Source organism: Lucilia sericata, unplaced genomic scaffold (assembly GCF_015586225.1).
Source record: "Lucilia sericata isolate MDLA Ls3-8-SP2 unplaced genomic scaffold, ASM1558622v1 Contig002405F_arrow, whole genome shotgun sequence".
Lineage (NCBI taxonomy): Eukaryota > Metazoa > Arthropoda > Insecta > Diptera > Calliphoridae > Lucilia > Lucilia sericata.
This window is the reverse complement of record NW_023996199.1, coordinates 30,332-42,500: the sequence shown is the minus strand read 5'-3', so window position 1 is coordinate 42,500 and position 12,169 is coordinate 30,332. Positions and strand designations below refer to the sequence as shown.

At 30.0% G+C, this 12,169-nt stretch overlaps 2 protein-coding genes across 2 annotated transcripts in view; one reads left to right on the top strand and one right to left on the bottom strand.

Annotated features, from left to right (window-relative positions):
• The window catches only part of LOC119613893 (V-type proton ATPase subunit C-like), an 18,560-nt gene extending 13,243 nt beyond the window's left edge, over positions 1-5,317 (top strand). Inside the window, 6 exon segments of the mRNA XM_037969962.1 lie at positions 1,735-1,921; positions 1,997-2,095; positions 2,169-2,424; positions 2,495-2,592; positions 4,699-4,840; positions 4,919-5,317. Of these exon segments, the coding sequence (XP_037825890.1) occupies positions 1,735-1,921; positions 1,997-2,095; positions 2,169-2,424; positions 2,495-2,592; positions 4,699-4,840; positions 4,919-5,017 (881 nt within the window). The 3' untranslated portion in view covers positions 5,018-5,317.
• A 1,324-nt stretch (positions 5,318-6,641) lies between these two features.
• On the bottom strand, positions 6,642-10,102 carry LOC119613892 (pickpocket protein 28-like). Its single transcript, XM_037969960.1, has 5 exons — positions 10,022-10,102; positions 8,518-8,657; positions 8,319-8,449; positions 8,005-8,245; positions 6,642-7,935 (listed from the first exon to the last, which is right to left on the bottom strand). The coding sequence occupies exons 1-5, from the start codon at positions 10,100-10,102 to the stop codon at positions 7,689-7,691; spliced, it is 840 nt and encodes a 279-aa protein (XP_037825888.1). The 3' UTR covers positions 6,642-7,688.
• Between the last annotated feature and the right edge of the window lie 2,067 nt (positions 10,103-12,169).

Sequence of the window (12,169 nt, the reverse complement as noted above, 5' to 3'; positions counted from 1 at the left end):
CTAGAACAGAACTAGAACAGAACAGAACTAGAACAGAACTAGAACAGAACTAGAACAGAACTAGAACAGAATAGAACAGAACTAGAACAGAACTAGAACAGAACTAGACTAACAGAAACTAGAACAGAACTAGAACAGAACTAGAACAGAACTAGAACAGAACTAGAACAGATCTAGAACAGAACTAGAACAGAACTAGAACAGAACTACAACAGAACTAGAACAGAACTAGAGCTAGAACTACAACAGAACTAGAACTACAACAGAACTAGAACAGAACTAGAACAGAACTAGAACAGAACTAGAACAGAACTAGAACAGAACTAGAACAGAACTAGAACAGAACTAGAACTGAACTAGAACAGAACTAGAACTGAACTAGAACAGAACTAGAACTGAACTAGAACTGAACTAGAACAGAACTAGAACAGAACTAGACAGAACTAGAACAGAACTAGAACAGAACTAGAACAGAACTAGAACAGAACTAGAACAGTAGAACAGAACTAGAACAGAACTAGAACAGAACTAGAGCAGAACTAGAACAGAACTAGAACAGAAATAAAACAGAACTAGAACAGAAATAAAACAGAACTAGAACAACACTAGAACAGAACTAGAACATAACTAGAACTGAACTAGAACTGAACTAGAACTGAACTAGAACTGAACTAGAACTGAACTAGAACTGAACTAGAACTGAACTAGAACTGAACTAGAACTGAACTAGAACTGAACTAGAACTGAGCTAGAACTGAACTAGAACTGAACTAGAACTGAACTAGAACTGAACTAGAACTGAACTAGAACTGAACTAGAACTGAACTAGAACTGAACTAGAACTGAACTAGAACTGAACTAGAACTGAACTAGAACTGAACTAGAACTGAACTAGAACTGAACTAGAACTGAACTAGAACTGAACTGGAACTGATCTAGAACTGAACAAGAACTGAACAAGAACTGAACTAGAACTAAACTAGAACTGAACTAAAACTGAACTAGAAATGAGCTATAACTGAACTAAATCATAACTAGAAATGAACTGGAACTGAACTAAATCAGAAGCAAAAAATAAATTGGTATAAGTTTTTTTTGTTAATCATACGCACCGTGAACCAAATATTTTGATGAGCTCCACCTAAACGTATGAGTATTAACAATACAAATTAATAAGTATACGTCAACTGAAAATTTTACATAGTTGACCTTAGACTTTGTTGTTATTGATATTTACCGATAATTTTTATATAATCAAAACTTTCTTAAACATTAAAAAAACTTCAAATCTCCAACAAATTTTATTACTTTTTAAAATCAACAACTTTTGCGTAATTTTTATTTATAAAAAAAAAACTACTACGATTGCTGTATATTGTTTAAATTTAATAAAATATTAATAAGCAATTTATTTGCATCAGTGTGTGTATGTTTGTTTGTAAATGTATATATTTTGTAATGTGTAATTCTGTCTACAAATAAAACGTTTTCAAAATTCAAAACAAAAAGTATAATTTTAACAATTTTAATTTACTTTAAATTAGTATATTAAATATAATTTAAATAATAAAAACTCAAATAATTTTTAAATATCTCTTATAGTAGTAATACTTACACTTAGCTTTAATTAAACTAAATTGTTTAATTGTGCCTTTAATTAAATATATATATGTTTTATAAAACAAATATTTATAAAAAAAAAAAAACTAATCGAAATATTTTAACATTGTTTAGCCGATTTATCTGTGTATATTACACGCTTCCAATGGGACATGGCCAAGTATCCAATTAAGCAATCTTTGCGCAACATTGCCGATATTATTTCCAAACAAATCGGCCAAATCGATGCTGATTTGAAAACAAAATCGAATGCCTACAATAACCTTAAGGGTAGTTTGCAAAATTTGGAAAAGAAACAAACGTAAGTTGAAATTCTTTGAAAGTAAATAACAAACTATTAATTAAACTATTGTTGTTATTTTTTTTTATCAATTAGTGGCAGTTTGTTGACCCGTAATTTGGCCGATTTGGTTAAAAAGGAACATTTCATTTTGGATTCTGAATATTTAACCACTCTCTTGGTGATTGTACCCAAGTAAGTGTCATTATAGTGAATTAAATAAATATCATTTTGATTATTTCAATTAAATTACTTTTACCTATTCCAGAATGTTGGCCAACGAGTGGATGGCTAATTATGAAAAGATCACCGATATGATTGTGCCTCGTTCATCGACTTTGATTACCCAAGACAATGATTACTGTCTCTACAATGTGACCTTGTTTAAGAAGGTCGTAGAAGAGTTTAAATTACATGCCCGCGAAAAGAAATTCATTGTACGTGATTTCGTTTACAATGAAGAAGAATTGGCTGCTGGTCAAAATGAAAGAACTAAATTGATTACCGACAAGAAGAAGCAATTTGTAAGTTGATTTTGATTATTTAAAAAAGACAATTTTAATCATATTTTTTTGTGTTTTTTATTCATAAAAGGGTCCTTTGGTTAGATGGTTGAAGGTTAACTTCAGTGAAGCTTTCTGTGCTTTAATACACGTTAAGGCTTTGCGTGTATTTGTTGAATCTGTATTGAGGTAAGTGAAGATGCATTTTTTTAGCAAACATTTTTCTTAAAGCCATAGATTTTCACTTCAGACTATAGACAAGATTATAGTATAGACTAGACTATACACTAGACTATAGACTAGACTATAGACTAGACTATAGACTAGACTATAGACTAGACTATAGACTAGACTATAGACTATACTATAGACTATACCATAGACTAGACTATAGATTAGACTATAGCCTAGGCTATAGACTAGACTATATACTAGACTATATACTAGACTATAGACTAGACTATATACTAGACTATAGACTAGACTATATACTAGACTATAGAGTAGACTATAGACTAGACTATAGAGTAGACTATAGACTAGACTAGAGTAGACTAGTAGACTATAGACTAGACTATAGACTAGACTATAGACTAGACTATAGATAGACTATAGACTAGGACATAGAGACTAGCTATAGACTAGACTATAGGACTAGACTATAGACTAGACTATAGACTAGACTATAGACTAGACTATAGACTAGACTATAGATCTAGACTATAGACTAGACTATAGACTAGATATAGCTAGACTATAGATAGACTATAGACTAGACTATAGAGTAGACTATAGACTAGACTATAGACTAGACTGAATATAGGACTAGACTATAGACTAGACTATAGACTAGACTATAGACTAGACTATAGACTAGACATATAGACTAGACTATAGACTAGACTATAGACTAGAATACGTAGACTAGACTATAGACTAGACTATAGACTAGACTATAGACTAGACTATAGACTAGACTATAGACTAGACTATAGACTAGACTATAGACTAGACTATAGACTAGACTATAGACTAGACTATAGACTAGACTATAGACTAGATATAGACTAGACTATAGACTAGACTATAGACTAGACTATAGACTAGACTATAGACTAGACTATAGACTAGACTATAGACTAGACTATAGACTAGACTATAGACTAGACTATAGACTAGACTATAGACTAGACTATAGACTAGACTATAGACTAGACTATAGACTAGACTATAGACTAGACTATAGACTAGACTATAGACTAGACTATAGACTAGACTATAGACTAGACTATAGACTAGACTATAGACTAGACTATAGACTAGACTATAGACTAGACTATAGACTAGACTATAGACTAGACTATAGACTAGACTATAGACTAGACTATAGACTAGACTATTAGACTAGACTAGACTATAGACTAGACTATAGACTAGACTATAGACTAGACTATAGACTAGACTATAGACTAGACTATAGACTAGACTATAGACTAGACTATAGACTAGACTATAGACTAGACTAGACTATAGACTAGACTATAGACTAGACTATAGACTAGACTATAGACTAGACTATAGACTAGACTATAGACTAGACTATAGACTAGACTATAGACTAGACTATAGACTAGACTCTAGTCTAGACTCTAGTCTAGACTCTAGTCTAGACTATAAACTACACTATAGACTACACTATAGACTAGACTGTAGACTAGACTATAGAGTAGACTATAGACTAGACTATAGACTAGACTATAGACTAGACTATAGATTAGACTATAGACTAGACTATAGACTAGACTATAGACTAGACTATAGACTAGACTATAGACTAGACTAGGCTATTGACTAGACTTTAGTCTAGACTATAGGCTAGATTATAAACTAAACTATAGAGTAGTCTAGACTATAGACTAGACTATTGTCTAGACTGCATACTTGACTATAGACTAGACTAAAGATTACACTATAAATTAGACTACAGACTAGAGTATAGGCTAGACTATAGACTAGGCTATAGACTAGACTGCATACTTGACTATAGACTAGACTATAGACTTGACTATAGAATAGACTATAGACTAGACTATGTACTTGATTGCATACTTGACTATAGACTAGAAGGAGACTAGGCAATAGACTAGGCTATTGATTAGATTATAGACTAGACTATAAACTAGATTTTAGGCTAGACTATAGATTAAACTAGACTATAGTCCAGTCTATAGTAGTGGAGATAACTAAGACCTTGAAGACTGTTCTAATAATATTTTCCCTTTGTTTTTCTCTCAGATACGGTTTACCAGTTAATTTCCAAGCCATTCTTATTGAACCCAACAAGAAGAGCATGAAACGTTTACGTGATTGCTTAAATCAATTGTATGGACACTTGGATGGTGCTTCAGCTGCTGGTCAAGCTGGCAATGCTGCTGATGTAAGTCATAATGTTTACATTGAATGTAATGAATAGCTATATAATATTTTATTGTTTCTTCCCTACCTCCATTCACAGACTGTTGATATACCCGGTTTAGGTTTTGGCCAATCTGAATACTATCCCTATGTATTCTATAAACTCAACATTGATATGATTGAATCAGCTAAAATGTAAAAAAAAAAAAATAAACTAAATGAAATGTTATGTTAATGTTAAGAACAAAACCTCTGCTAGAAGACATTCTAATTAAGAAAAAGTCAAAAAACAAAACGTTTAAAAACCCCAACTAAAGAACATAAACCACAATAAATACAAAAACAAACCTTCTTAAGTAATTGTTTAGCTTAATTTTTAACTACAAAAAAAAACAAATAATATATAATAGATGTATTTGTAAAATTTAAAAAAAGAAGAGTAAGAATGAAACTAAACTATCAACCAACTAACCAAAATGTATATGTATTGTAAAAAAAACCCTTTAACTACACCAACAACATTTTAATTAAGAATTATAACAAAGAAACAATTAAATAGCAGTTTATAACAGCTAATTTGGAATATAAAGCTGTGGCGGCGGCTTTTTTTTTCTCTATCAAACATCTTCAACAACAACTGTTCATCCAGTTTCATATTTCTAACTCTTATATTGTTATTTTTGTTTTTTATTAACGTTTCCTTTTTATCTTGTTTTATTTTGTTTTTTTTTTTTATTACAACAATATAAATTAAGTTACAATTTGTGTTTCCATAATTGTTTTCTTTCTTTATTCCTTTACGTTTTCTTTGTATTTAAGTTAAAAAAAAAAGAAAAATAAAAAAAATCTTTTAAAATTTCCTGTTTTGTTTAAACAATTTGTTAACAGTATTTTGTGTATAATAATTTGCAAAGAAAAATATATGTATATTATAAATAAAGAAATAAAACTATAATTATTTAATTTTACAATAAAATGAAAAAAAGTTTCTTTAAAAATTATTATGAAACTAGATTTTTTGTTTGATATCAAATTAAATTTTCAAGACAAATGAGACGATATAATCTTGCAGTCTTTTTGGATTAGTCTATTGAGCAGACTATGGACTATTCTATTGACTAGACTATGGACTAGTATATAGACTAAGTCTAGTCTGTTGACCATATAATTCTGTTCTGTTGACTAGTCTATTGAATAATTTGTGGACTAATCTTCTGATTAGCCTATTATCTAGTCTGTGGACTGGTTTGTGAACTAATCTCAATATCGAGCTATAGTCTAGTTTGTTTACCAAATTGTTGATCTGTGGACTAGTTATTGATTTGTTTGAGGACTAGTCTATTGACGCGTCTGTGGACTAATCTATTAACTAGTTTGTGGAATATTCTATTGTTTAGTTTATGGTCTAGTCTATTGAGTAGTTTATTGACTAGTCTAGGGACTAGTATGTAGAGTAATCTGGGGGGCTAGTCTATTGACTAGTGTTTAGACAAACCTTTTGACTAGTTTGTGGACTAGTTTTAGGACTAGTCTATTGGCTAGTCATTGGATTAGTTTATTGACTAGTCTATTGTTTATCTTTGAACCAGTCTATTGATTAAATTATTGATCTGTGTACTAGTCTATTGATTAGCCTGTGGACTAGACCATTGATAAGTCTAGTCCATTGATTAGTTTGTCTATTGCCTAGTTTATGGACCATTCGATGGACTAGTCGGTGGACTAGTATTTTGAGTTGTCTGTGTACTAGTCTATTGCCTAGTCTATGTATGGGCTAGTCTATTGACTAGTTTGTGGACAAGTCTATTGACTAGTTTGTGGACAAGTCTATTGACTAGTTTGTGGACAAGTCTATTGACTAGTCTGTGGACAAGTCTATTGACTGGTCTGTGTATTAGGCTATTGGCTAGTCTGTAGACTAATCTATTAGCTAGTCAATGAACTAGTACTCGAACTAGTTTATCGACTATTCCAAAGGACTATTCTACTGACAAGTATACGAACTAGTCCTTTGATTACTAGTCGATTGTCTAGTCTGTGGACTACTCTATCGACTAGTCTATGAATTAGTTTTTTAAATAGTAAAATCTTTACCTAGCTGTTTATTACATCATTAATCTATATACTAGTCCATTAGCTATCCCGTGGACTAGTTTATTGACTAGTCTGTGGACTAAGCTCAATCTCCGCCTATCGTTTAATAATCCATAAAACTTTTTATTATTTTTTAATTACAGATAATTTAGTTCTATTAAATTCTAAAATAAAACTACTAACGACATAAATACATACATATTTGCATATACATACATACATACATACATAAATACATATTTAGAAAAATATAAATTTGCATTAATAAAAAAACATGATATCTTAAGTGTTATTTAAATTCATCAAGTTACAATAATAATTTTCTAACAATAACTATTTTAAATAAAAGAAATATATATATATATGATTATAAATAATATTGTTTATTATTGACAAATAAAAATCTTAACGAATTTGCTTAAATTACATATATAAATATTCATGTAAAGAAACATTCAAAACTGTATTAAGTACCTACAAAAATTATTAACCTTTGAATTGTTTAAGGATTTGGAAAATTGTTTACAAAGAAAAGAAAGAAAAAAGACTTTGTGAATGTAACAAAATAAACAAAAAAATGCCATCCTTGTAAATAATTATATTGATAAAACAAGTTATTAAAAAAAAACAACAACAAATGGTTTTTTAATTAGTTTAAACTGTGGGCTAACCGAATGTGTGCAATCTTCTGAATACATTATCTATATTCAATTTATTTTCTAAAGTTAAAATATCATATCACTTGTTAAATATATCAATAACATTAAGTTTATTTCTTAAAGTTCTTCCAAATCGGTTTCCATCAATTTCTTCTTGATAAAATGTCTCTTTCTTAAATTGTTAAACAAACGTACCGAAAAGAAATAAATAAATTCAATAATACTTAAACTCGAAATGCCCATGAAAAGACCAAAAATGCCACCACAATTTGCTATTAAAGTAGTAACACCAAACATCACGGTACGTTTAATAGCGGTAAATTGGGGTTCTTTGAAATAAACTGAAAAACGTGAAGCACGACCACTGTAAAAAAATAAAAGTTAAAAAAACACATTTAAATATATAAAATGATTTCAGGGATGCTAAACATACTCATCGTGTTCATATGAATCTCTTTGGGCAATAACTGTTTTCTCAAAATCATAATGGGCTCGTGATATTTCAAAATTATAATCCAACGAATTGCACGAAGGCATACAATCACACATTATTTTCACATTTGAATTGATAAGTTTCTGTTTAGTTTGATTGGCAATTATGATATTCATTTCATCAGCAGCATGACTATAGCAATCAACTTGCGCCAGGCTACAGACCGGGGTGTCCAAGGGTTCTGCAATGTAATTAAAAATGAAAATTTCTGCAACGAAAGTAGCTGAAACTGATTTTTGAAAAAAAAAACTTACTAGGCATCCAAAATTTAGCACAGCCACATTTATTTATTGTATAATTAGCCAAACACTCCGTTTGACAATTACTTTGGGAATACGATTTGAAGTAGCGCAAATAACGTTCATCATTGAAATAACACTGGCGCCTTAACAAGAAGGAAACCATTGTGAAATAATCTTAATTTATAGAATTTTGTTTAAAAATCAAACTCACTTTTCGGGACCAAAGTCATGTAAATTATCTGTAGATATAACATATTGTGGTATAATCGATACTAAAACTTCTTCATCGTGTGGTACTAAAATATAGTTTCCCGATGTTAAGGGTACACTTTCGGGTGAATTTAGGAATACCTTAAATAAATTGAAATGACATTTAGAGCTTTCTTAGACGATATGTTTATACCCACCATCAAAAGATAATATCCAGACTAGTATACACTATAGACTATGCACTAAACTACAAACTAGAGTATAAACTAGAAAATAGACTAGACTCTAGACAACACTATAGCCTACACTATAGACTAGACTATAGACAATATACTCGGTTAAAGTCAATACTATACTAGTCTATAGTCTATACTATAGACTAGACCATAGACTAGATTATATACAATACTATAAAGTAAACTAAACTATAGACTAGACTATAGCCTAACTATAGTCTAGTCTAGTTTAGTTTACTTTATAGTATTGTATTAATCTAGTCTATGGTCTAGTCTATAGTATAGACTATAGACTAGTATAGTATTGACTTTAACCGATTAATTTGTCTATAGTCTAGTATATAGTGTAGGCTATAGTGTTGTCTAGAGTCTAGTCTATTTTCTAGTTTATACTCTAGTTTGTAGTTTAGTGCATAGTCCTATAGTGTATACTAGTCTGGATATTATCTTTTGATGGGGATAAACATATCGTCTAAGAAAGCTCTAAATGTCATTTCAATTTATTTAAGGTATTCCTAAATTCACCCGAAAGTGTACCCTTAACATCGGGAAACTATATTTTAGTACCACACGATGAGAAGTTTTAGTATCGATTATACCACAATATGTTATATCTACAGATAATTTACATACTTTGGTCCCGAAAAGTGAGTTTGATTTTTAACAAAATTCTATAAATTAAGATTATTTCACAATGGTTTCCTTCTTGTTAAGGCGCCAGTGTTATTTCAATGATGAACGTTATTGCGCTACTTCAAATCGTATTCCCAAAGTAATTGTCAAACGGAGTGTTTGGCTAATTATACAATAAATAAATGTGGCTGTGCTAAATTTTGGATGCCTAGTAAGTTTTTTTTTTAAAAATCAGTTTCAGCTACTTTCGTTTGCAGAAATTTTCATTTTTAATTACATTGCAGAACCCTTGGACACCCCGGTCTGTAGCCTGGCGCAAGTTGATTGCTATAGTCATGCTGCTGATGAATGAATATCATAATTGCCAATCAAACTAAACAGAACTTATCAATTCAAATGTGAAAATAATGTGTGATTGTATGCCTTCGTGCAATTCGTTGGATTATAATTTTGAAATATCACGAGCCCATTATGATTTGAGAAAACAGTTATTGCCCAAAGAGATTCATATGAACACGATGTATGTTTAGCATCCCTGAAATCATTTATATATTTAAATGTGTTTTTTTTAACTTTTATTTTTTACAGTGGTCGTGCTTCACGTTTTTCAGTTTATTTCAAAGAACCCCAATTTACCGCTATTAAACGTACCGTGATGTTTGGTGTTACTACTTTAATAGCAAATTGTGGTGGCATTTTTGGTCTTTTCATGGGCATTTCGAGTTTAAGTATTATTGAATTTATTTATTTCTTTTCGGTACGTTTGTTTAACAATTTAAGAAAGAGACATTTTATCAAGAAGAAATTGATGGAACCGATTTGGAAGAACTTTAAGAAATAACTTAATGTTATTGATATATTTAACAAGTGATATGATATTTTAACTTTAGAAAATAAATTGAATATAGATAATGTATTCAGAAGATTGCACACATTCGGTTAGCCACAGTTTAAACTAATTAAAAAACATTTGTTGTTGTTTTTTTTTAATAACTTGTTTTATCAATATAATTATTTACAAGGATGGCATTTTTTTGTTTATTTTGTTACATTCACAAAGTCTTTTTTCTTTCTTTTCTTTGTAAACAATTTCCAAATCCTTAAACAATTCAAAGGTTAATAATTTTTGTAGGTACTTAATACAGTTTTGAATGTTTCTTTACATGAATATTTATATGTAATTTAAGCAAATTCGTTAAGATTTTTATTTGTCAATAATAAACATATTATTTAATAATCATATATATATTATTTCTTTTATTTAAAATAGTTATTGTTAGAAAAATTATTATTGTAACTTGATGAATTTAATAACACTTAAGATATCATGTTTTTTATTAATGCAAATTTATTTTTCTAAATATGTATTTATGTATGTATGTATGTATGTATATGCAAATATGTATGTATTTATGTCGTTATAGTTTTTTTTAGAATTTAATAGAACTAAATTATCTGTAATTAAAAAATAATAAAAAGTTTTATGGATTATTAAACGATAGGCGGAGATTGAGCTTAGTCCACAGACTAGTCAATAAACTAGTCCACGGGATAGCTAATGGACTAGTATATGATTAATGATGTAATAAACAGCTAGGTAAAGATTTTACTATTTAAAAAACTAATTCATAGACTAGTCGATAGAGTAGTCCACAGACTAGACAATCGACTAGTAATCAAAGGACTAGTTCGTATACTTGTCAGTAGAATAGTCCTTTGGAATAGTCGATAAACTAGTTCGAGTACTAGTTCATTGACTAGCTAATAGATTAGTCTACAGACTAGCCAATAGCCTAATACACAGACCAGTCAATAGACTTGTCCACAGACTAGTCAATAGACTTGTCCACAAACTAGTCAATAGACTTGTCCACAAACTAGTCATAGACTTGTCCACAAACTAGTCAATAGACTAGCCCATACATAGACAGGCAATAGACTAGTACACAGACAACTCAAAATACTAGTCCACCGACTAGTCCATCGAATGGTCCATAAACTAGGCAATAGACAACTAATCAATGGACTAGACTTATCAATGGGCTAGTCCACAGGCTAATCAATAGACTAGTACACAGATCAATAATTTAATCAATAGACTGGTTCAAAGATAAACAATAGACTAGTCAATAAACTAATCCAATGACTAGCCAATAGACTAGTCCTAAAACTAGTCCACAAACTAGTCAAAAGGTTTGTCTAAACACTAGTCAATAGACTAGCCCCCCAGATTACTCTACATACTAGTCCCTAGACAGTACAATCAAATAAACTACTCAATAGACTAGACCATAAACTAAACAATAGAATATTCCACAAACTAGTTAATAGATTAGTCCACAGACGCGTCAATAGACTAGTCCTCAAACAAATCAATAACTATCCACAGATCAACAATTTGGTAAACAAACTAGACTATAGCTCGATATTGAGATTAGTTCACAAACCAGTCCACAGACTAGATAATAGGCTAATCAGAAGATTAGTCCACAAATTATTCAATAGACTAGTCAACAGAACAGAATTATATGGTCAACAGACTAGACTTAGTCTATATACTAGTCCATAGTCTAGTCAATAGAATAGTCCATAGTCTGCTCAATAGACTAATCCAAAAAGACTGCAAGATTATATCGTCTCATTTGTCTTGAAAATTTAATTTGATATCAAACAAAAAATCTAGTTTCATAATAATTTTTAAAGAAACTTTTTTCATTTTATTGTAAAATTAAATAATTATAGTTTTATTTCTTTATTTATAATATACATATATTTTTCTTTGCA